The sequence below is a fragment of the Crinia signifera genome, chromosome 6 (genome assembly GCF_055691185.1).
Source record: "Crinia signifera chromosome 6, ASM5569118v1, whole genome shotgun sequence".
NCBI classification, from domain to species: Eukaryota; Metazoa; Chordata; class Amphibia; order Anura; family Myobatrachidae; genus Crinia; species Crinia signifera.
Genome location: NC_139222.1, coordinates 5,151,456 through 5,178,505, shown reverse-complemented (window position 1 = coordinate 5,178,505; position 27,050 = coordinate 5,151,456). Strand labels below are relative to the sequence as shown.

The 27,050-nt window shown below is 42.4% G+C and overlaps 3 protein-coding genes across 4 annotated transcripts in view; 2 read left to right on the top strand and 1 right to left on the bottom strand.

Annotated features, from left to right (window-relative positions):
* Window positions 1-8,553, bottom strand: part of LOC146007358 (uncharacterized) — an 82,674-nt gene extending 74,121 nt beyond the window's left edge. Inside the window, exons 1-3 of the mRNA XM_083145707.1 lie at window positions 8,396-8,553; window positions 6,088-6,237; window positions 1,037-1,228 (exon numbers count right to left, since the gene is read on the bottom strand). Coding sequence (XP_083001833.1) covers window positions 1,037-1,228; window positions 6,088-6,165 — 270 coding nt within the window. The 5' untranslated portion in view covers window positions 6,166-6,237; window positions 8,396-8,553. The remainder of the gene's footprint in view (window positions 1-1,036; window positions 1,229-6,087; window positions 6,238-8,395) is intronic.
* The window catches only part of LOC146009866 (uncharacterized), a 235,403-nt gene that overhangs the window by 104,619 nt on the left and 103,734 nt on the right, over window positions 1-27,050 (top strand). The window lies entirely within an intron of this gene.
* The window catches only part of LOC146009857 (uncharacterized), a 426,052-nt gene continuing 420,790 nt past the window's right edge, over window positions 21,789-27,050 (top strand). The window contains exon 1 of one of the 2 annotated variants that reach the window (XM_083150395.1): window positions 21,789-21,877. In XM_083150395.1, the coding sequence (XP_083006521.1) occupies window positions 21,872-21,877 (6 nt within the window). In that variant the 5' untranslated portion in view covers window positions 21,789-21,871. The remainder of the gene's footprint in view (window positions 21,878-27,050) is intronic. The other variant, XM_083150397.1, reaches the window with a different exon arrangement.

Here is a 27,050-nt window from a genome sequence, read left to right as displayed (position 1 = left end):
TCACATCCCCCCGGTGTTACTGTACAACATCCCATTCCCAGCAGTCACCTCTCCGGCCACATCCCCCGGTGTTACTCTATAACGTCCCATTCCCAGCAGTCACGTCTCCGGTCACATCCCCCAATGTTACTATATAACGTCCCATTCCCAGCAGTCACCTCTCCGGTCACATCCCCGGTGTTACTGTATAACGTCCCATTCCCAGCAGTCACCTCTCCGGTCACATCCCCCCGGTGTTACTGTACAACATCCCATTCCCAGCAGTCACCTCTCCGGCCACATCCCCCGGTGTTACTCTATAACGTCCCATTCCCAGCAGTCACGTCTCCGGTCACATCCCCCAATGTTACTATATAACGTCCCATTCCCAGCAGTCACCTCTCCGGTCACATCCCCGGTGTTACTGTATAACGTCCCATTCCCAGCAGTCACCTCTCCGGTCACATCCCCGGTGTTACTGTATAACGTCCCATTCCCAGCAGTCACCTCTCCGGTCACATCCCCCGGTGTTTTTGTATAACGTCACATTCCCAGCAATCAACTCTCCGGTCATATCACCCGGTGTTACTGTATAACGTCCCATTCCCAGCAGTCACCTCTCCGGTCACATCCCCCGGTGTTACTGTATAACGTACCATTCCCAGCAGTCACCTCTACGGTCACATCCCCCGGTGTTACTGTATAACGTCCCATTCCCAGCAGTCACCTCTCCGGTCACATCCCCCGGTGTTACTGTATAACATCCCATTCCCAGCAGCCACCTCTCCGGTTACATCCCCCGGTGTTACTGTATAAAATCCCATTCCCAGCAGCCACCTCTCCGGTCACATCCCCCGGTGTTACTGTATAACATCCCATTCCCAGCAGCCACCTCTCCGGTCACATCCCCCGTGTTACTGTATAACGTCCCATTCCCAGCAGTCTCCTCTCCGGTCACATCTCCCCGGTGTTACTGTATAACATCCCATTCCCAGCAGCCACCTCTCCGGTCACATCCCCCGGTGTTACTGTATAACGTCCCATTCCCAGAAGTCACCTCTCCGGTCAGCAGCTGAATGATCTTATTGGTGAGTTCCAGGATCTTCTGGTCATTGTGCCTCTCATGTATCAGAGAGTGCGGTGGAGGCAGCGTGATGGGGCTCTGGGTCCTGCCCAGTCCTCCTGACACACGGGGACGGCTGCTGGATGTCTCACACTCACCGGATGTTTTCTTCACAAATGTGTAGTCCTGTGTATTGAGACACAAAGTATTACTGCAGGCACATCCCTGTATTATTACTATAGATATAAGTGATGTCACTGTCACCTCCCGATCACATCCCTGTATTATTACTATAGATATAAGTGATGTCACTGTCACCTCCCGATCACGTCCCTGCATTATTACTATAGATATAAGTGATGTCACTGTCACCTCCCCGGTCACGTCCCTGTATTATTACTATAGATATAAGTGATGTCACTGTCATCTCCCCAGTCACGTCCCTGTATAATTACTATAGATATAAGTGATGTCACTGTCACATCCCCGGTCACATCCCTGTATTATTACTATAGATATGAGTGATGTCACTGTCACCTCCTCGGTCACGTCCCTGTATTATTACTATAGATAAGTGATGTCACTGTCACCTCCCCGGTCATGTCCCTGTATTATTACTATAGATATAAGTGATGTCACTGTCACCTCCCGATCACGTCCCTGTATTATTACTAAAGATATAAGTGATGTCACTGTCACCTCCCGATCACGTCCCGGTATTATTACTATAGATATAACTGATGTCACTGTCACCTCCCCGGTCACATCCCTGTATTATTACTATAGATATAAGTGATGTCACTGTCATCTCCCCAGTCACGTCCCTGTATTATTACTATAGATATAAGTGATGTCACTGTCACCTCCCTGTATTATTACTATAGATATAAGTGATGTCACTGTCACCTCCCCAGTCACGTCCCTGTAATATTACTATAGATATAAGTGATGTCACTGTCACCTCCCCGGTCACGTCCCTGTAATATTACTATAGATATTAGTGATGTCACTGTCACCTCCCCGGTCACATCCCTGTATTATTACTATAGATATTAGTGATGTCACTGTCATCTCCCCGGTCACATCCCTGTATTATTACTATAGATATAAGTGATGTTACTGTCACCTCCCTGGTCACATCCCTGTATTATTACTATAGATATAAGTGATGTCACTGTCACATCCCTGTATTATTACTATAGATATAAGTGATGTCACTGTCACATCCCTGTATTATTACTATAGATATAAGTGATGTCACTGTTACCTCCCCGGTCACATCCCTGTATTATTACTATAGATATAAGTGATGTCACTGTCACCTCCCCGGTCACGTCCCTGTATTATTACTATAGATATAAGTGATGTCACCTCCCCGGTCACGTCCCTGTATTATTACTATAGATATAAGTGATGTCACTGTCATCTCCCCGGTCACATCCCTGTATTATTACTATAGATATAAGTGATGTCACTGTCACCTCCCCGGTCACGTCTCTGTATTATTACTATAGATATAAGTGATGTCACTGTCACCTCCCTGGTCACGTCCCTGTATTATTACTATAGATATAAGTGATGTCACTGTCACCTCCCTGGTCACGTCCCTGTATTATTACTATAGATATAAGTGATGTCACTGTCACCTCCCAGGTCACATCCCTATATTATTACTATAGATATAAGTGATGTCACTGTCACCTCCCTGGTCACATCCCTGTATTATTACTATAGATATAAGTGATGTCACTGTCACCTCCCCGGTCAGGTCCCTGTATTATTACTATAGATGTAAGTGATGTCACCTCCCCGGTCACATCCCTGTATTATTACTATAGATATAAGTGATGTCACTGTCATCTCCCCGGTCGCATCCCTGTATTATTACTATAGATATAAGTGATGTCACTGTCACCTCCCCGGTCACGTCCTTGTGTTATTACTATAGATATAAGTGATGTCACTGTCATCTCTCCGGTCACATCCCTGTATTATTACTATAGATATAATTGATGTCACTGTCACCTCCCCGGTCACATCCCTGTATTATTACTATAGATATAAGTGATGTCACTGTCACCTCCCTGTATTATTACTATAGATATAAGTGATGTCACTGTCACCTCCCTGTATTATTACTATAGATATAAGTGATGTCACTGTCACCTCCCCGGTCACGTCCCTGTATTATTACTATAGATATAAGTGATGTCACTGTCACCTCCCCGGTCACGTCCCTGTATTATTACTATACATAGAAGTGATGTCACCTCCCCAGTCACGTCCCTGTATTATTACTATACATAGAAGTGATGACACTGTCACCTCCCCGGTCACGTCACTGTATTATTACTATAGATATAAGTGATGTCACTGTCACCTCCCTGGTCACATCCCTGTATTATTACTACAGATATAAGTGATGACACTGCTACTTCCCAGGTCACATCCCTATATTATTACTATAGATATAAGTGATGTCACTGTCACCTCCCTGTATTATTACTATAGATATAAGTGATGTCACTGTCATCTCCCCGGTCACATCCCTGTATTATTACTATAGATATAAGTGATGTCACTGTCACCTCCCCGGTCACATCCCTGTATTATTACTATAGATATAAGTGATGTCATTGTCACCTCCCCGGTCACGTCCCTGTATTATTACTATAGATATAAGTGATGTCACTGTCACCTCCACGGTCACGTCCCTGTATTATTACTATAGATATCAGTGATGTCACTGTCACCTCCCCGTATTATTACTATAGATATAAGTGATGTCACTGTCACCTCCCTGGTCACGTCCCTGTATTATTACTATAGATATAAGTGATGTCACTGTCACCTCCCCTGTTACATCCCTGTATTATTACTATAGATATAAGTGATGTCACTGTCACCTCCCCGGTCACGTCCCTGTATTATTACTATAGATATAAGTGATGTCACTGTCACCTCCCCGGTCACCTCCCTGTATTATTACTATAGATATAAGTGATGTCACTGTCACATCCCTGTATTATTACTATAGATATAAGTGATGTCACTGTCACCTCCCTGGTCACGTCCCTGTATTATTACTATAGATATAAGTGATGTCACTGTCACCTCCCTGGTCACGTCCCTGTATTATTACTATAGATATAAGTGATGTCACTGTCACCTCCCCGGTCACATCCCTGTATTATTACTATAGATATAAGTGATGTCACTGTCACCTCCCCTATCACGTCCCTGTATTATTACTATAGATATAAGTGATGTCACTGTCACCTCCCTGGTCACGTCCCTGTATTATTACTATAGATATAAGTGATGTCACTGTCACCTCCCCGGTCACGTCCCTGTATTATTACTATAGATATAAGTGATGTCACTGTCACCTCCCTGTAGTATTACTATAGATATAAGTGATGTCACTGTCACCTCCCCGGTCACGTCCCTGTATTATTACTATAGATATAAGTGATGTCACTGTCACTTCCCCTGTCACGTCCCTGTATTATTACTATAGATATAAGTGATGTCACTGTCACCTCCCTGGTCACGTCCCTGTATTATTACTATAGATATAAGTGATGTCACTGTGACCTCCCCGGTCACGTCCCTGTATTATTACTATAGATATAAGTGATGTCACCTCCCCGGTCACATCCCTGTATTATTACTATAGATATAAGTGATGTCACTGTCACCTCCCCTGTCACGTCCCTGTATTATTACTATAGATATAAGTGATGTCACTGTCACCTCCCTGGTCACGTCCCTGTATTATTACTATAGATATAAGTGATGTCACTGTCACCTCCCCGGTCACGTCCCTGTATTATTACTATAGATATAAGTGATGTCACTGTCACCTCCCCTGTCACGTCCCTGTATTATTACTATAGATATAAGTGATGTCACTGTCACCTCCCCGGTCACATCCCTGTATTATTACTATAGATATAAGTGATGACACTGTCACCTCCCCGGTCACATCCCTGTATTATTACTATAGATATAAGTGATGTCACTGTCACCTCCCTGTAGTATTACTATAGATATAAGTGATGTCACTGTCACCTCCCTGGTCACGTCCCTGTATTATTACTATAGATATAAGTGATGTCACTGTCACCTCCCCGGTCACGTCCCTGTATTATTACTATAGATATAAGTGATGTCACTGTCACCTCCCCGGTCACGTCCCTGTATTATTACTATAGATATAAGTGATGTCACTGTCACCTCCCCGGTCACATCCCTGTATTATTACTATAGATATAAGTGATGTCACTGTCACCTCCCCGGTCACATCCCTGTATTATTACTATAGATATAAGTGATGTCACTGTCACCTCCCCGGTCACATCCCTGTATTATTACTATAGATATAAGTGATGTCACTGTCACCTCCCCGGTCACATCCCTGTATTATTAATATAGATATAAGTGATGTCACCTCCCCGGTCACGTCCCTGTATTATTACTATAGATATAAGTGATGTCACTGTCACCTCCCGATCACGTCCCTGCATTATTACTATAGATATAAGTGATGTCACTGTCACCTCCCCGGTCACATCCCTGTATTATTACTATAGATATTAGTGATGTCACCTCCCCGGTCACATCCCTGTATTATTACTATAGATATAAGTGATGTCACTGTCACCTCCCCGGTCACGTCCCTGTATTATTACTATAGCTATAAGTGATGTCACTGTCACCTCTCCGGTCACGTCCCTGTATTATTACTGTAGATATAAGTGATGTCACTGTCACCTCCCCGGTCACCTCCCTGTATTATTACTATAGATATAAGTGATGTCACTGTCACCTCCCCGGTCACCTCCCTGTATTATTACAATAGATATAAGTGATGTCACTGTCACCTCCCCGGTCACATCCCTGTATTATTACTATAGATATAAGTGATGTCACTGTCACCTCCCCGGTCACGTCCCTGTATTATTACTATAGATATTAGTGAGGTCACCTCCCCGGTCACTTCCCTGTATTATTACTATAGATATAAGTGATGTCACTGTCACCTCCCCGGTCAGCAGGTAGATGATCTCCAGGGTGATAGTTATTATCCTCTCAGTCCTGGGACTCCTGTCCGTGTCCATCCTCAGGGAATCAGTGAGAATACAGAACGTGTGACGTGTAATACAGACTCCGGTTCCTCACAGCTGGAGCGCCTAGGAATAAATATAATACATATATATAACACATATCACAGATAGTCAGAAACAAAATACTGCGCCTGGATAATAATATATCCCCTCAGGCTGCAGCCATTCCTACAACTGGGTGTAGGTAAAAGCTGGATACATAGTAAATGCATTGGAAATGCTGGACACCATGTAATGTATAAGCCATAATAATGACAGTAAAATGCATGGGAAAATGTTACCATAGACAACATGTAGAAATGGTCACACTATGGGCCTTATTCTGGTTGGAGCGGCCGGGCCGTACGTCCCGGTGTTTTTCATGATCTGCGCATGTGCAGATACGCTAATGCGCCGGCGCGAACACTGCACAACGCTTACGGCCGGGTCTCAACGTGCGAAAAAACCTGTACGCGAGTGTACGGGTAATGGGGGCGGCATAGGGGCGTGTTGATGGGAGCGGCCGAAATAATGAGGGAAAATGGGCGTAAATATGGGCGTACACGGGGGTGTGCACCAAAAATGAGCGGTGCTACTACCGCACGATCGACTAAGGCACCGCTCATTTCGGACACAAAACAGGCGGCCGCCAACCGACATCTCAAACCACCCCTACAGATACCGCATGCCAGCGTGCGCCTGAGTTGGCTAATTAACGCTGATTACTACTCAAACACATACACCTGAATGTAATAAGCAATGCTGCAGTCTATTAAGTCCAAACCATGAATTCACTACCTGCAAGCCACACACAGCACTCTAACACATTGGAAGCTTATCTTTCTATACTTCTCTACATTTAAAGGTTTGTTTAATTTAAGGTAAGAATCTTTGTAAGACCTGCTTATATATGCTAAGGTAGGTATTTGTTAAACAGTTATACACATTCACTACGTGCTTTCATAGACTTTACACAGTAGCACACTCAATCTACACAAGTCGACATGTGTCAACGTGTTCACTCTAATACAAACATAGGTTTTGTATTTAGGATACAATAACATAAACCACATCTAACACCTACAAAGGATGTTTCAGCAATGTTTTAAGCCCATGCCCACTATTTTGCACATTAATTAATTCAATCAATTAATTAATTTTCATAATTAGAGTTGAAAGCCAAGATTTGCAGGTCCATATATAAAGGGTATGTCAGCGTACACGGACGTACGCTCACTCTCACGAGCGGTGACATAAGCTGACTTTTCTATTGAAAACAATAGGGACCCGTCCGTGCAAACTGGCGTACGCTCAGATCTCCGCAAGAAGTCGGTGGGGAGACGGACGAAAGACGTCCGTAAACGGCGCCGTACGCTCAGTTGTACGCCTGTTGTCGGAGTGCAGGGGCTGGGCCGTCCGCGTACGTTGCAGTACGCTCATTTGTACGCCACTCCCCTTCTACGGTATTTCTGCCCGTAAGTAAGCGTCTGATTTGTGGGTGGACCTAACCCTAACGGCCGCGTACGGCTAGCGTACGTTATTAGTGAACGTACGCACGTTTGGCCGCTCCGATCAGAATAACCTCCTATATGAGGAGGGGTTAGGACACAGTATATGACTATATTTACCTCTACCTGCAGCGTGGGGCAGGATCTTATATATGACACAAGTGATGTTAAACTCATGGCCCGCCAGGTGTTGTGAAACTACACATACCAGCATGCCCTGCAACAGATTTTCTATTAGGCAGTGGATATCTGTGGCAAGGCATGCTGGGATGTGTAGTAGTTCCCTGTATCCTAACCCTCATTCATATACATTGGGATCATTCATTGCTGTTTGTGGCCAATCCTGACACATCTTTCTTTGTATCTGCCTAAGAGGCAATAAACATGAGCATGCCTCCTGTCACAGCTGTGTAGGGATGGCCATCGGCGCAGTCACCATCGATGGAGATACTGCCAGACCCCGATAATAATAAAATAGGTGATGGATCACATGGATTGTTTTACCTATCGCTGGTCATCGATATCAAAGCTGCAGCAATCATCATATTTAAATCAGCTTTATTTAAAACAACGCTGGCACTTACCCCTATTTCAAAATGGCAACTGTGGGGTATGACACACACACACACACACACACACACACACATATATATATATATATATATATATATATATATATATATATATATATATATATATATATATAATATAACAGTGCAGGACACAGACATACTCACCGTATGATAACAGGAAGAGAGACTGAGCACAAACATTGCATTCTGGGAAATGTAGTCCATGCATGGTGAATACTAGAGCATCACTGGTACATGACACCTGTGTCGTCCCCTCTGCAGCCATTTTGTGTAAGGCTGGTACCTCAGTGTAGGGGGATGTATGTTGGCTTCTCCAATATGGCTACTAAGCTATTGTTTGCCTAGTGCTGCTTTGTCAGAGTCACATGACTGTGAGAGCCAATCAGTGGAGGGAGTGTGGGAGGGAGGGGGGAGTGTGGTAGAGAGGGGGGAGTGTGGGAGGGAGGGGGGAGTGTGGGAGGGAGGGGGGAGTGTGGTAGAGAGGGGGGAGTGTGGTAGGGAGGGGGAGTGGGGAATACAGAGGGAGGTGACTGCTGCAGCTTCTTTGGGGACAATGATATTATCATGGTGCTGTAGTCTGTGTGGTGTTATCTCCCTGTGTAATATACAGATATTATTATATTATATATTGTGTTACATTATATCTTATATATTATTGTGTAATACACAGGTAGTACCCTGCGCCCTCTGTATTATACACAGGTAGTGGCCTCTGTATTATACACAGGTAGTGGCCTCTGTATTATACACAGGTAGTGCCCTCTGTATTATACACAGGTAGTGCCCTGCGCCCTCTGTATTATACACAGGTAGTGGCCTCTGTATTATACACAGGTAGTGCCCGGCGCCCTCTGTATTATACACAGGTAGTGCCCTCTGTATCATACGCAGGTAGTGCCCTTTGTATCATACGCAGGTAGTGGCCTCTGTATTATACACAGGTAGTGCCCTCTGTATTATACACAGGTAGTGCCCGGCGCCCTCTGTATTATACACAGGTAGTGCCCTCTGTATCATACACAGGTAGTGCCCTCTGTATCATACACAGGTAGTGGCTTCTGTATTATACACAGGTAGTGCCCTCTGTATTATACACAGGTAGTGCCCTCTGTATTATACACAGGTAGTGCCCGGCGCCCTCTGTATTATACACCGGTAGTGCCCTCTGTATTATACACAGGTAGTGCCCGGCGCCCTCTGTATTATACACAGGTAGTGCCTGGCGCCCTCTGTATTATACACAGGTAGTGCCCTCTGTACTATACACAGGTAGTGCCCTCTGTACTATACACAGGTAGTGCCCTCTATATTATACACAGGTAGTGCCCTCTGTATTATACACAGGTAGTGCCCTCTGTATTATACACAGGTAGTGCCCGGCGCCCTCTGTATTATACACCGGTAGTGCCCTCTGTATTATACACAGGTAGTGCCCTCTGTATTATACACAGTGCCCGGCGCCCTCTGTATTATACACAGGTAGTGCCTGGCGCCCTCTGTATTATACACAGGTAGTGCCCTCTGTACTATACACAGGTGGTGCCCTCTGTACTATACACAGGTAGTGCCCTCTGTACTATACACAGGTAGTGCCCTCTATATTATACACAGGTAGTGCCCTCTGTATTATACACAGGTAGTGCCCTCTGTATTATACACAGGTAGTGCCCTCTGTATTATACACAGGTAGTGCCCTCTGTATTATACACAGGTAGTGCCCTCTGTATTATACACCGGTAGTGCCCTCTGTATTATACACAGGTAGCGCCCTCTGTATTATACACAGGTAGCGCCCTCTGTATTATACACATGTAGTGCCTGGCGCACTCTGTATTATACACAGGTGGTGCCCTCTGTATTATACACAGGTAGTGCCTGGCGCCCTCTGTATTATACACAGGTGGTGCCCTCTGTATTATACACAGGTAGCACCCTCTGTATTATACACAGGTAGAGCCCTCTGTATTATACACAGGTAGCACCCTCTGTATTATACACAGGTAGAGCCCTCTGTATTATACACAGGTAGTGCCCTCTGTATTATTTACAGGAAGTGCCCGGCGCCCTCTGTATTATACACCGGTAGTGCCCTCTGTATTATACACAGGTAGTGCCCTCTGTATTATACACTGAAAGTGCCCTCTGTATTATACACTGATAGTGCCCTCTGTATTATACACTGATAGTGCCCTCTGTATTATACACTGATAGTGCCCTCTGTATTATGCACAGGTCGTCCCCTCTGCAGCCATTTTGTGTAAGGCTGGTACCTCAGTGTAGGGGGATTTATCTTGGCTTCTCCAATATGGCTACTAAGCTATTGTTTGCCTAGTGCTGCTTTGTCAGAGTCACATGACTGTGAGAGCCAATCAGTGGAGGGAGTGTGGTAGGGAGGGGGGGAGTGTGGTAGGGAGGGGGGGGAGTGTGATAGGGAGGGGGAGTGGGGAATACAGAGGGAGGGAGGTGACTGCTGCAGCTTCTATGGGGACAATGATATTATCATGGTGCTGTAGTCTGTGTGGTGTCATCTCCCTGTGTAATATACAGATATTATTATATTATATATTGTGTTACATTATATCTTATATATTATTGTGTAATACACAGGTAGTGCCCTGCGCCCTCTGTATTATACACAGGTAGTGCCCTCTGTATTATACACAGGTAGTGCCCTGCGCCCTCTGTATTATACACAGGTAGTGGCTGGCGCCCTCTGTATTATACACAGGTAGCGCCCTCTGTATTATACACAGATAGGGGACAATGATATTATCATGGTGCTGTAGTCTGTGTGGTGTCATCTCCCTGTGTAATATACAGATATTATTATATTATATATTGTGTTACATTATATCTTATATATTATTGTGTAATACACAGGTAGTGCCCTGCGCCCTCTGTATTATACACAGGTAGTGCCCTCTGTATTATACACAGGTAGTGCCCGGCGCCCTCTGTATTATACACAGGTGGTGCCCTCTGTATTATACACAGGTAGTGCCCGGCGCCCTCTGTATTATACACAGGTGGTGCCCTCTGTATTATACACAGGTAGTGCCCGGCGCCCTCTGTATTATACACAGGTGGTGCCCTCTGTATTATACACAGGTAGTGCCCTCTGTATTATGCACAGTTAGTGCCCTCTGTATTATACACAGGTAGTGCCCGGCGCCCTCTGTATTATACACAGATAGTGCCCTCTGTATTATACACAGGTGGTGCCCGGCGCCCTCTGTATTATACACAGGTAGTGCCCTCTGTATTATACACAGTTAGTGCCCTCTGTATTATACACAGGTAGTGCCCCGCGCCCTCTGTATTATACACAGGTAGTGCCCTCTGTATTATACACAGGTAGTGCCCTCTGTATCATACACAGGTAGTGCCCTCTGTATCATACACAGGTAGTGCCCTCTGTATCATACACAGGTAGTGCCCTCTGTATTATACACAGGTAGTGCCCTCTGTATTATACACAGGTAGTGCCCGGTGCCCTCTGTATTATACACCTGTTAATGGCGATTAAATATGACCAGAGATACAATAAGTGAAAAGAGCAGGTTACGTAATGTGTCTGCAACCTGCTTACCCTTTATACCTAACTACGTGCGAACAAAACGTAGCGCAGCGTAGCGTACCTTTTATTGTATGTTATACACCAAGAACCAATACCTTAATAAGAGATCCCTTCGCAGTACTTTGTCTCTAATCTGCGAATATACCTTAAAGGACAGTGTCCGTAATGTACCTTATCGCTATTATGCGAATAAAACAGACACGACCACTGTATAGGAATAAGGAGATAAGAACTCCGCAAAAAGTTGTATTTAAGTCCCTAATGGACAAAAGGGGGTTACAGAAATAAGAAAGTACAGGTATAACAAGTGATACGATATACTAACAATGAATACTAAACAGGCTCTGCTAGGGGGAAAGAAAACAGATACAAGACACAATCAGCCAACAATACAATAAGGATAAATACCGTTAATGCAACCGTTACCGTCTCATCAAATATGCGAAGCGCAGTCCGGTCAGAGCTCGCTATCGTTCAGGGATGAACTATAGCCCGGTGGAAAGTCAGGGAAATGTAGATGTGCCGAAGTGACCGGGCAGCCCTGGGTCACCTATCTTATAGGGTCAGAAGGGGGAGGTCAAAGGCCATTCCCATTGGTCAGAGATCGTATGTCAGGTCCACTGTGATTGGGGGGTAAGATGATACAACTGGTTTGACTAGGTGCAGGGGAGTGAACTTTAAGAGTCCTTTGTTTGATGGTTTCGGCGTCAGCAGTGATAAGAACCAGTTTCATCCAGATTCCTTTGTTACATACTTTCAACAGAAACTGTCTCTGGAATATGGATTATGTCCATAACTATCGGGCCGTGTATATTGCGAAATCTTCGCAATGACCGGAATACTACGCATAAGAAACGGAACGGAACGGTACTAAACATGATACAGACAGATGTATGCAGGGCTAACTAAGCTATGTGTGGCGTTCTAAACCTTTAACTACATTTTACTTAGTGTCAGTATGTATTTATGAATTTATGTGTGATAGTATGGCTACTCTTCTGGTCCACTTTGTCACACATACTCGGGTATGGAAACTTTATTTGCGCAACTCTGCGAACCAAAATGGCGGCCATACTATCCTAAAATGGCGTGTGTACAACTAGACTTCCACAGTCCACCCTTTAACAGTAAATATAAAACTGTTACAATACAAAACATTTTACACAGCAATACAGAAATTCATAATCCTAACAGAGAAATTGGGATACATGAATTGAACATATAAGGGGAGTAAACCATCTGCTCTCGGCCGATCCAGGATCATGGATAAACGATGGGCCGCATTTATCGAACAATCTACTCAGGGTCACGAAGGATAATGTACAATTTTGGGATAAAAATAAAAACAGGGGTGGTTACAACATATATACTTTCACAAATATGGTTTCTTTAAAGGGAGGTGGTTTCGATTCTAGGGTCATATACCAAACCCTGGTCTTCCTCTGCATCTCTCGTTCTTACACTCATGATTTCGGTACGTTTTGTCCTTCCCCGGGTCATCACCTTTAAACATTTGAACAGCAGCACAAAGACTATGATGGCACCACCGATACAGAGAAGGAGTTTTCCTATGCTAGCTATGATCCCTTGCGCCCATTCTCCTAAACCAGAGAACCAGTGCATTGGATTCAACCAAGAGGTCCATTCGCTAACTTTGTTACCTATCTCTGCCAGGCTGATATTGTGTTCCCTCCTAAATTCCCATTTAAGCTGAAGAATCTCATCTATCCGATGATCGATGATTTCTTCTGGGTCTTCAGTATTGTTGGTGATATACGTACAACATTTCACCCCAAACTGCGTAGAGAGGGTGACACAATATCCTCCTGTCATGGCTGTCAGATAGTTCAACACCATCCGATGTTGGACTAGCTCTCTTTTATACGCTTGTAACTCCTTCCCAGTGTATCTAAAAGTGTCATCATAAATCTCAGTGATGTTATCTACCAAGCTGGCTAATGCTTGTATATACTTAAAATTTATGACTCCTCTGGCGGTATGGGTGATATCTAATGCAATGAGAAGTTGGATACCGAATGACTCGTGTATCATTTCAGAAGCTAGGGGTTCTTTCCTGATTGTTAAATCCCTTTTATGGATTTGATCATAATGGGTATGAGTGTAAGGAGGAGGTATGCCTCTGTGTATGCTCACCATCTCATCATGGGTGAGGGTCATCACTTCAGGTAACACTCTGCCTAGGTAACAAATTCCAACGTAGTTCATGGAGAGCCATTTGTACGCCCTTCTACCACAAATATAATAAACATCGTCAGGGAGAAAATAAGGGACAGAGTATTTCATGATCTTGTCACACATTATCCATAAGAACATCCCCGTCCCCTGCTCCCTGACTCGTTCCTCACATGTTTCTGGCTGTAGGGTCATATTACAGTAGCCGGCTGATACTCTGCCGGCCATCATTTTACTTTTCTTCACCGTGTAAACATATTTATAGTGTCTCCCACTGGTTCGGATCTTTAACAATAATTCTTTATCAATGGGCTCTCCATCTGGACGCTGGGAGTAAGTTATTGTCTGGTTTTGCCATGTCACTTTCCAAGTACCAATTGTTCTGGAACTTGAGAAGTTCATACATACCAGGGATTTATCCACTTGGTATGGGTGTAATCTAAGACTAGGGGACCTGGTATACAGGTATCTCTTATCCAATGGCCTCCCCTTATTTAATACGCTTATCTCTGAAATATTAAGCGGGTATGGGACTAGGCCTACACTACTCCTTTTATGTAATACTTGTGAACACACCCAGCATTCTGTTTGGTTTAAGACCTTACCCACTAACGAGTGGTAATCACTCAAGGGATGTCGGCCTGTAGTTGCCTTACTTGTCGACTGACATCGCTGGATGCATTCTTCTTCCATTTATTTTGGTAAACAACTGCTCGTTCACCGTGCTTCCTGCACATAATAAAAGCCGCCGATCCTTTTGGTCGGCTTGCTTCCTCCCTAACATGCACGTTATCACAGCGTGACCCGTTATTACCCATAATTACAGGAATAAACGTTCACAGCTTAATAGATAACGGTGGGTTATTACTTGTCTGAGAGCTCCCCAAACACTCACTTCTACAGCTTCCTAGAACAGTCCTACAATCAAGCAGGTGCGAAGGATACGAGGTATGATACTCAATCACCAAGTCTTTCAACTAGCAGCGAACTTCTAGCCAACTTGCAAGGTGCGGCACAATTTTTCCAGGGTACAACAAACTTGTTTTCCTGTACCCCCAAAAACTGGATTTTCTAAAGTAGCTAATCGGATCACTGGGTTCCGATGTATCTTCTTGTACCCTCCTAGCGGATCAGTTCCACTGAAGGGGCAGTTCCTATGGGCACGTCGTCACGTGAACCCGGTCCTAACTGGACTGTCCTACTCTGGACTACACTGCGCTTGAGTCGTGCCGTCACACACCCGTTCGCCTCAGTTATTTTTCACACTGGGCGCTAGTTACACCTTGGTCTTATGCTTATATTTGAAATATTTCTGTACAGAAAATCTTCCCAGGCTGGTAGCTTTTCACTAGATACTTATGCAGGTATAAATCCCTTATAATAAGCTATAGGAATCTATTAAAATAATGCTTGAGTTTGCTTGTTTTTGAAAAAATGAACAAAAAGAAAAAAAAAATTATTTTCTTTTATTAATCACCGCCTTATCCACAGTATATTACTATACTGTTTAAATAAAGCTAGTGGTTCAATACTGTTCACCTTTGAGTTCCTATGTGTGCTGCATGTGCAGTACCAATGAACAGCCACGTGTGTACGTGCGTTGTTCACAGGCCGCCGATGAATCGGCCACCCACGTGTTCTATAGTGTATTTGCAAGGTTGCGCTCGAGTTTCGCTATACGCAGTAATTGCGCCTAAATGTAGAATAAATCCCTTAACTCCGTCCGCAAGTTGCGTATCAAGATGCGAAATAAAGCCCGCACTTAATCCGCAAATTGCGTACAAAGATGCGAAAATTTCACGATGTGGGCACGTGCGCGCGCCTTGCGTAATACACAATAGACGCTTTACGTTACTGTAATAGGCCCAGAACTTATCGCCACGTGGCGGAGTCCCTGTTTTTGCAGTAACTAACAATAAACAGTTATAGTTTTGCACAGAGGGGATCCTCTATGTACTATAATAAACACAGATTCCACGTGTGCGAACCTTATCGCACGTGGCACATATACTGTAATAAACAAGCAAACTCAAGACACTATACCCCGTTAAACTACTTGTGGCAGGCAGAAGTACAGTTTATTAAACACTTAATATGATATGCTTTTAAACACGTGGCTTTCACTTATTGTTCTCCGGGTTCAACGCTAGCACTTCCCAAACCCCGCACCGCCGCGGACCTGGCCTATCCAGCAATGGATAATACTTCCACCCTTTTGCTGGTATAGGTCGGGTCGCACGCCTGGTACTGAGTTCTGGAATGTGGAGCGGCCGGACGATGCCCCCAATTGTTAATGGCGATTAAATATGACCAGAGATACAATAAGTGAAAAGAGCAGGTTACGTAATGTGTCCGCAACCTGCTTACCCTTTATACCTAACTACGTGCGAACAAAACGTAGCGCAGCGTAGCGTACCTTTTATTGTATGTTATACACCAAGAACCAATACCTTAATAAGAGATCCCTTTGCAGTACTTTGTCTCTAATCTGCGAATATACCTTAAAGGACAGTGTCCGTAATGTACCTTATCGCTATTATGCGAATAAAACAGACACGACCACTGTATAGGAATAAGGAGATAAGAACTCCGCAAAAAGTTGTATTTAAGTCCCTAATGGACAAAAGGGGGTTACAGAAATAAGAAAGTACAGGTATAACAAGTGATACGATATACTAACAATGAATACTAAACAGGCTCTGCTAGGGGGAAAGAAAACAGATACAAGACACAATCAGCCAACAATACAATAAGGATAAATACCGTTAATGCAACCGTTACCGTCTCATCAAATATGCGAAGCGCAGTCCGGTCAGAGCTCGCTATCGTTCAGGGATGAACTATAGCCCGGTGGAAAGTCAGGGAAAGGTAGATGTGCCGAAGTGACCGGGCAGCCCTGGGTCACCTATCTTATAGGGTCAGAAGGGGGAGGTCAAAGGCCATTCCCATTGGTCAGAGATCGTATGTCAGGTCCACTGTGATTGGGGGGTAAGATGATACAACTGGTTTGACTAGGTGCAGGGGAGTGAACTTTAAGAGTCCTTTGTTTGATGGTTTCGGCGTCAGCAGTGATAAGAACCAGTTTCATCCAGATTCCTTTGTTACATACTTTCAACAGAAACTGTCTCTGGAATATGGATTATGTCCATAACTATCGGGCCGTGTATATTGCGAAATCTTCGCAATGACCGGAATACTACGCATAAGAAACGGAACGGAACGGTACTAAACATGATACAGACAGATGTATGCAGGGCTAACTAAGCTATGTGTGGCGTTCTAAACCTTTAACTACATTTTACTTAGTGTCAGTATGTATTTATGAATTTATGTGTGATAGTATGGCTACTCTTCTGGTCCACTTTGTCACACATACTCGGGTATGGAAACTTTATTTGCGCAACTCTGCGAACCAAAATGGCGGCCATACTATCCTAAAATGGCGTGTGTACAACTAGACTTCCACACACCGGTAGTGCCCTCTGTATTATACACAGGTAGTGGCCTCTGTATTATACACAGGTAGTGCCCGGCGCCCTCTGTATTATACACAGGTGGTGCCCTCTGTAATATACACAGGTAGTGCCCTCTGTATCATACACAGGTAGTGCCCTCTGTATCATACACAGGTATTGCCCTCTGTATCATACACAGGTAGTGGCCTCTGTATTATACACAGGTAGTGCCCTCTGTATTATACACAGGTAGTGCCCTCTGTATTATACACAGGTAGTGCCCTCTGTATCATACACAGGTAGTGGCCTCTGTATCATACACAGGTAGTGGCCTCTGTATTATACACAGGTAGTGCCCTCTGTATTATACACAGGTAGTGCCCTCTGTATTATACACAGGTAGTGCCCGGCGCCCTCTGTATTATACACCGGTAGTGCCCTCTGTATTATACACAGGTAGTGCCCTCTGCATTATACACAGGTAGTGCCCTCTGTATTATACACAGGTAGTGCCCTCTGTATTATACACAGGTAGTGCCCAGCGCCCTCTGTATTATACACAGATAGTGCCCTCTGTATTATACACAGGTAGTGCCCAGCGCCCTCTGTATTATACACGGGTAGTGCCCGGCGCCCTCTGTATTTTACACAGGTAGTGCCCAGCGCCCTCACATATTCACACATATTCTGCAGCGCTGTACAGAGATTATTATTACTAGTTATTTATATAGCGCACACATATTCCGCAGCGCTGTACAGAGAATATTATTACCAGTTATTATATAGCGCACACATATTCCGCAGCGCTGTACAGAGAATATTATTACCAGTATTATATAGCGCACACATATTCCACAGCGCTGTACAGAGACTATTATTACCAGTTATTATATAGCGCACACATATTCCGCAGCGCTGTACAGAGAATATTATTACCAGTTATTATATAGCGCACACATATTCCGCAGCGCTGTACAGAGAATATTATTACCAGTTATTATATAGCGCACACATATTCCACAGCGCTGTACAGAGACTATTATTACCAGTTATTATATAGCGCACACATATTCCGCAGCGCTGTACAGACTATTTTTACCAGTTATTATATAGCGCACACATATTCCGCAGCGCTGTACAGAGAATATTATTACCAGTTATTATATAGCGCACACATATTCCACAGCGCTGTACAGAGAATATTATTACCAGTTATTATATAGCGCACACATATTCCACAGCGCTGTACAGAGACTATTATTACCAGTTATTATATAGCGCACACATATTCCGCAGCGCTGTGCAGAGACTATTATTACCAGTTATTTATATAGCGCACACATATTCCGCAGCGCTGTACAGAGATTATTATTACCAGTTATTATATAGCGCACACATATTTTGCAGTGCTGTACAGAGACTATTATTACCAGTTATTATATAGCGCACACATATTCCGCAGCGCTGTACAGAGAATATTACCAGTTATTATATAGCGCACACATATTCCGCAGCGCTGTACAGAGACTATTATTACCAGTTATTATATAGCGCACACATATTCCACAGCGCTGTACAGAGACTATTATTACCCGTTATATATATAGCGCACACATATTCCGCAGTGCTGTACAGAGAATATTATCACCAGTTATTATATAGCGCACACATATTCCGCAGCGCTGTACAGAGACTATTATTACCAGTTATATATATAGCGCACACATATTCCGCAGCGCTGTACAGAGACTATTATTACCAGTTATTATATAGCGCACACATATTCCACAGCGCTGTACAGAGATTATTATTACCAGTTATTTATACAGCGCACACATATTCCGCAGTACTGTACAGAGACTATTATTACCAGTGATTATATAGAGCACACATATTCCGCAGCGCTGTACAGAGAATATTATTACCAGTTATTATACAACGCACACATATTCCGCAGCGCTGTACAGAGAATATTATTACCAGTTATTATATAGCGCACACATATTCCGCAGCGCTGTACAGAGACTATTATTACCAGTTATTATATAGCACACATATTCCACAGCACTGTACAGAGACTATTATTACCAGTTATTATATAGCGCACACATATTCCGCAGCACTGTACAGAGACTATTATTACCAGTTATTATATAGCGCACACATATTCCGCAGCGCTGTACAGAGAATATTATTACCAGTTATTATATAGCGCACACATATTCTGCAGCGCTGTACAGAGAATATTATTACCAGTGATTATATAGAGCACACATATTCCGCAGCACTGTACAGAGACTATTATTACCAGTTATTATATAGCGCACACATATTCCACAGCGCTGTACAGAGACTATTATTACCAGTTATTATATAGCGCACACATATTCCGCAGCACTGTACAGAGACTATTATTACCAGTTATTATATAGCGCACACATATTCCGCAGCGCTGTACAGAGAATATTATTACCAGTTATTATATAGCGCACACATATTCCGCAGCACTGTACAGAGACTATTATTACCAGCTATTATATAGCGCACACATATTCCGCAGCGCTGTACAGAGACTATTATTACCAGTTATTATATAGTGCACACATATTCCGCAGCGATGTACAGAGAATATTATTACCAGTTATTATATAGCGCACACATATTCCGCAGCGCTGTACAGAGACTATTATTACCAGTTATTATATAGCGCACACATATTCCGCAGCGCTGTACAGAGACTATTATTACCAGTTATTATATAGCGCACACATATTCCGCAGCGCTGTACAGAGACTATTATTACCAGTTATTATATAGCGCACACATATTCTGCAGCGCTGTACAGAGAATATTATTACCAGTTATTATATAGCGCACACATATTCCGCAGCGCTGTACAGAGAATATTATTACCAGTTATTATATAGCGCACACATATTCCGCAGCGCTGTACAGAGAATATTATTACCAGTGATTATATAGAGCACACATATTCCGCAGCGCTGTACAGAGAATATTATTACCAGTTATTATATAGCGCACACATCTTCCGCAGTGCTGTACAGAGACTATTACCAGTTATTATATAGTGCACACATATTCCACAGCGCTGTACAGAGAATATTATTACCAGTTATTATATAGCGAACACATATTCCGCAGCACTGTACAGAGACTATTATTACCAGTTATTATATAGCGCACACATATTCCGCAGCGCTGTACAGAGACTATTATTACCAGTGATTATATAGCGCACACATATTCCGCAGCTCTGTACAGAGAATATTATTACCAGTTATTATATAGCGCACACATATTCCGCAGGGCTGTACAGAGAGTATTATTACCAGTTATTATATAGCGCACACATATTCCGCAGTGCTGTACAGAGAATATTATTACCAGTGATTATATAGAGCACACATATTCCACAGTGCTGTACAGAGACTATTACCAGTTATTATATAGCGCACACATATTCCGCAGCGCTGTACAGAGAATATTATTACCAGTGATTATATAGCGCACACATATTCCGCAGTGCTGTACAGAGACTATTATTACCAGTTATTATATAGCACACACATATTCCGCAGCGCTGTACAGAGAGTATTATTACCAGTTATTATATAGCGCACACATATTCCGCAGTGCTGTACAGAGAATATTATTACCAGTGATTATATAGAGCACTGTTAAAGTCGAATTACATTCACGCCATTTTAGAATAGTATGGCCGCCATTTTGGTTCGCAGAGTTGCACAAATAAAGTATTATACACAGGTTCTGTGTAGCGAAGCAAACCTTAAGAGCCGCCATACTAAAACACATAAATTCATATCCCACATTAACACAGAATAAAATATATTTAATTAAAGGTTTAGTGCACTACACATAGTCTGACCAACAACACGCAACTATTTCTTGTACATGTTTAGTATCGTTATATTCAGTGTCTCATGCGCAGTACTCCAGTCGTAGCGAAAACTTCACAAGTCCTATTGTCCGGTAATTACGGACATAATCCATAATCCATGTACTTTTTCTGTATGAACTGTGTGAGACAAAGGATAGAGCTATAACCGGTTCTTCTTGTTGATTTATGACCCTGACGACGATACCAACAGACAAAAGGACACCTAAGTGCACTCCCCCTGCACCAATCCAACTTAAATGCAGTACTTTGCTCCAATGCCTGAGGACTTGACTTGTGAACTCTTAACCAATGGAAACGCCCTTTAACCCCCCTTTGTTTGGACACTATAAAGATAGCAATCCCTGAGCTGGCTCGGTCACTTCTCCACTGCTTTTTCCCCCCCCTCCTGCAACTTGACCGGGCTAAGTTCTATTTGAACCTAGCGAGCTCCACCGGACTGCGCTGCACTATTCGATATGACGGTAACATTTGCATTCCTGTGTGTGTGTGTGTAGTGTGGCTGATTATATTCTGTATCTGTTTCTTTTCCCTTAGTAGTTTTTAAGTGTATTTAGTTATGTTAATTCAACTGTTAATTTGTGTGAAACTGTGTTCCTCTTTCTGTAACGCCCTGTTGTCCGCTAGGGACTTAATACATTATTTGGAGAATCTATCTCCTCGCTTTCAGTTATATCCTTGTCTTGACTCTTATTCGCATCTAGCGATAAAAGTGTATTACGGACATTGTCCTTAAAGGTATTCGCAGTTTGGGTACAAAGTACTGCAAAGGGATACTCAATTACCGGTATCGGTCTAACGTGTATAATACAGAGACTATTATTACCAGTTATTATATAGCGCACACATATTCCGCAGCGCTGTACAGAGACTATTATTACCAGTTATTATATAGCGCACACATATTCCGCATCGCTGTACAGAGATTATTATTACCAGTTATTATATAGCGCACACATATTCCGCAGCGCTGTACAGAGACTATTATTACCAGTTATTATATAGCGCACACATATTCCGCAGCGCTGTACAGAGAATATTATTACCAGTTATTATATAGCGCACACATATTCCGCAGCGCTGTACAGAGACTATTATTGCCAGTTATTATATAGCACACACATATTCCGCAGCGCTGTACAGAGACTTTTATTACCAGTTATTATATAGCGCACACATATTCCGCAGCGCTGTACAGAGACTATTATTACCAGTTATTATATAGCACACACATATTCCGCAGCGCTGTACAGAGAATATTATTACCAGTTATTATATAGCGCACACATATTCTGCAGCGCTGTACAGAGAATATTATTACCAGTTATTATATAGCACACACATATTCTGCAGCGCTGTACAGAGACTATAATTAGCAGTTCTTATATAGCGCACACATATTCCGCAGCGCTGTACAGAGACTATTATTACCAGTTATTATATAGCACACACATATTCTGCAGCGCTGTACAGAGACTATTATTACCATTTATTATATAGCGCACACATATTCCGCAGCGCTGTACAGAGACTATTATTACCAGTTTTTATATAGCGCACACATATTCCGCAGCGCTGTACAGAGACTATTATTACCAGTTATTATATAGCGCACACATATTCCGCAGCGCTGTACAGAGACTATTATTACCAGTTATTATATAGCGCTCACATATTCCACAGCGCTGTACAGAGATTATTATTACCAGTTATTATATAGTGCACACATATTCTGCAGCGCTGTACAGAGAATATTATTACCAGTTATTATATAGCACACACATATTCTGCAGCGCTGTACAGAGACTATAATTAGCAGTTATTATATAGCGCACACATATTCCGCAGCGCTGTACAGAGACTATTATTACCAGTTATTATATAGCACACACATATTCTGCAGCGCTGTACAGAGACTATTATTACCAGTTATTATATAGCGCACACATATTCCGCAGCGCTGTACAGAGACTATTATTACCAGTTATTATATAGCGCACACATATTCCGCAGCGCTGTACAGAGACTATTATTACCAGTTATTATATAGCGCACACATATTCCGCAGCGCTGTACAGAGACTATTATTACCAGTTATTATATAGCGCTCACATATTCCACAGCGCTGTACAGAGATTATTATTACCAGTTATTATATAGCGCACACATATTCCGCAGCGCTGTACAGAGACTATTATTACCAGTTATTATATAGCGCACACATATTCCGCAGCGCTGTACAGAGACTATTATTACCAGTTATTATATAGCGCTCACATATTCCACAGCGCTGTACAGAGATTATTATTACCAGTTATTATATAGCGCACACATATTCCGCAGCGCTGTACAGAGGATATTATTACCAGTTATTTATATAGCGCACACATATTCCGCAGCGCTGTACAGAGAATATTATTACCAGTTATTATATAGCGCACACATATTCCACAGCATTGTACAGAGACTATTATTAGCAGTTATTATATAGCGCACACATATTCCGCAGCGCTGTACAGAGACTATTATTACCAGTTATTATATAGCGCACACATATTCCACAGCATTGTACAGAGACTATTATTACCAGTTATTATATAGCGCACACATATTCCGCAGCGCTGTACAGAGACTATTATTACCAGTTATTTATATAGCGCACACATATTCCGCAGCGCTGTACAGAGACTATTATTACCAGTTATTATATAGCGCACACATAATCCGCAGCGCTGTACAGAGACTATTATTACCAGTTATTATATAGCGCACACATATTCCGCAGCGCTGTACAGAGACTATTATTACCAGTTATTATATAGCGCACACATATTCCGCAGCGCTGTACAGAGAATATTATTACCAGTTATTATATAGCGCACACATATTCCGCAGCGCTGTACAGAGAATATTATTACCAGTTATTATATAGCGCACACATATTCCGCAGCGCTGTACAGAGACTATTATTACCAGTTATTATATAGCGCACACATATTCCGCAGCGCTGTACAGAGACTATTATTACCAGTTATTATATAGCGCACACATATTCCGCAGCGCTGTACAGAGACTATTATTAACAGTTATTATATAGCGCACACATATTCCGCAGCGCTGTACAGAGATTATTATTACCAGTTATTATATAGCGCACACATATTCCGCAGCGCTGTACAGAGACTATTATTACCAGTTATTATATAGCGCACACATATTCCGCAGCGCTGTACAGAGACTATTATTACCAGTTATTATATAGCGCACACATATTCCGCAGCGCTGTACAGAGAATATTATTACCAGTTATTATAAAGCGCACACATATTCAGCAGCGCTGTACAGAGACTATTATTACCAGTTATTATATAGCGCACACATATTCCACAGCGCTGTACAGAGAATATTATTACCAGTTATTATATAGCGCACACATATTCCACAGCGCTGTACAGAGAATATTATTACCAGTTATTATATAGCGCACACATATTCCACAGCGCTGTACAGTGAATATTATTACCAGTTATTACATAGCGCACACATATTCCGCAGCGCTGTACAGAGACTATTATTACCAGTTATTACATAGCGCACACATATTCCGCAGCGCTGTACAGAGATTATTATTACCAGTTATTATATAGCGCACACATATTCCACAGCGCTGTACAGAGACTATTATTACCAGTTATTATATAGCACACACATATTCCGCAGCGCTGTACAGAGACTATTATTACCAGTTATTATATAGCGCACACATATTCCGCAGCGCTGTACAGAGACCATGATTACCAGTTATTATATAGCGCACACATATTCCGCAGCGCTGTACAGAGACTATTATTACCAGTTATTATATAGCGCACACATATTCCGCAGCGCTGTACAGAGAATATTATTACCAGTTATTTATATAGTGCACACATATTCCACAGCGCTGTACAGAGACTATTATTACCAGTTATTATATAGCGCACACATATTCCGCAGCGCTGTACAGGGACTATTATTACCAGTTATTATATAGCGCACACATATTCCGCAGCGCTGTACAGAGAATATTATTACCAGTTATTATATAGAGCTCACATATTCCACAGCTCTGTACAGAGAATATTATTACCAGTTATTATATAGCGCACACATATTCCGCAGCGCTGTACAGAGACTATTATTACCAGTTATTATATAGTGCACACATATTCCGCATCGCTGTACAGAGACTATTATTACCAGTTATTATATAGCGCACACATATTCCACAGCTCTGTACAGAGAATATTATTACCAGTTATTATATAGCGCACACATATTCCGCAGCGCTGTACAGAGACTATTATTACCAGTTATTATATAGCGCACACATATTCCACAGCGCTGTACAGAGACTATTATTACCAGTTATTTATATAGCGCACACATATTCCACAGCACTGTACAGAGACTATTATTACCAGTTATTATATAGCGCACACATATTCCGCAGCGCTGTACAGAGACTATTATTACCAGTTATTATATAGCGCACACATATTCCGCAGTGCTGTACAGAGATTATTATTACCAGTTATTATATAGCGCACACATATTCCGCAGCGCTGTACAGAGATTATTATTACCAGGTATTATATAGCGCACACATATTCCACAGCGCTGTACAGAGACTATTATTACCAGTTATTATATAGCGCACACATACTCTGCAGCACTGTACAGAGATTATTATTACCAGTTATTATATAGCGCACACATATTCCGCAGCGCTGTACAGAGACTATTATTACCAGTTATTATATAGCGCACATACTCTGCAGCACTGTACAGAGAATATTATTACCAGTTATTATATAGCGCACACATATTCCGCAGCGCTGTACAGAGACTATTATTACCAGTTATTATATAGCGCACACATATTCCGCAGCGCTGTACAGAGAATATTATTACCAGTTATTATATAGCGCACACATATTCCGCAGCGCTGTACAGGGACTATTATTACCAGTTATTATATAGCGCACACATATTCCGCAGCGCTGTACAGAGAATATTATTACCAGTTATTATATAGAGCTCACATATTCCACAGCTCTGTACAGAGAATATTATTACCAGTTATTATATAGCGCACACATATTCCGCAGCGCTGTACAGAGACTATTATTACCAGTTATTATATAGTGCACACATATTCCGCATCGCTGTACAGAGACTATTATTACCAGTTATTATATAGCGCACACATATTCCACAGCTCTGTACAGAGAATATTATTACCAGTTATTATATAGCGCACACATATTCCGCAGCGCTGTACAGAGACTATTATTACCAGTTATTATATAGCGCACACATATTCCACAGCGCTGTACAGAGACTATTATTACCAGTTATTTATATAGCGCACACATATTCCACAGCACTGTACAGAGACTATTATTACCAGTTATTATATAGCGCACACATATTCCGCAGCGCTGTACAGAGACTATTATTACCAGTTATTATATAGCGCACACATATTCCGCAGTGCTGTACAGAGATTATTATTACCAGTTATTATATAGCGCACACATATTCCGCAGCGCTGTACAGAGATTATTATTACCAGGTATTATATAGCGCACACAT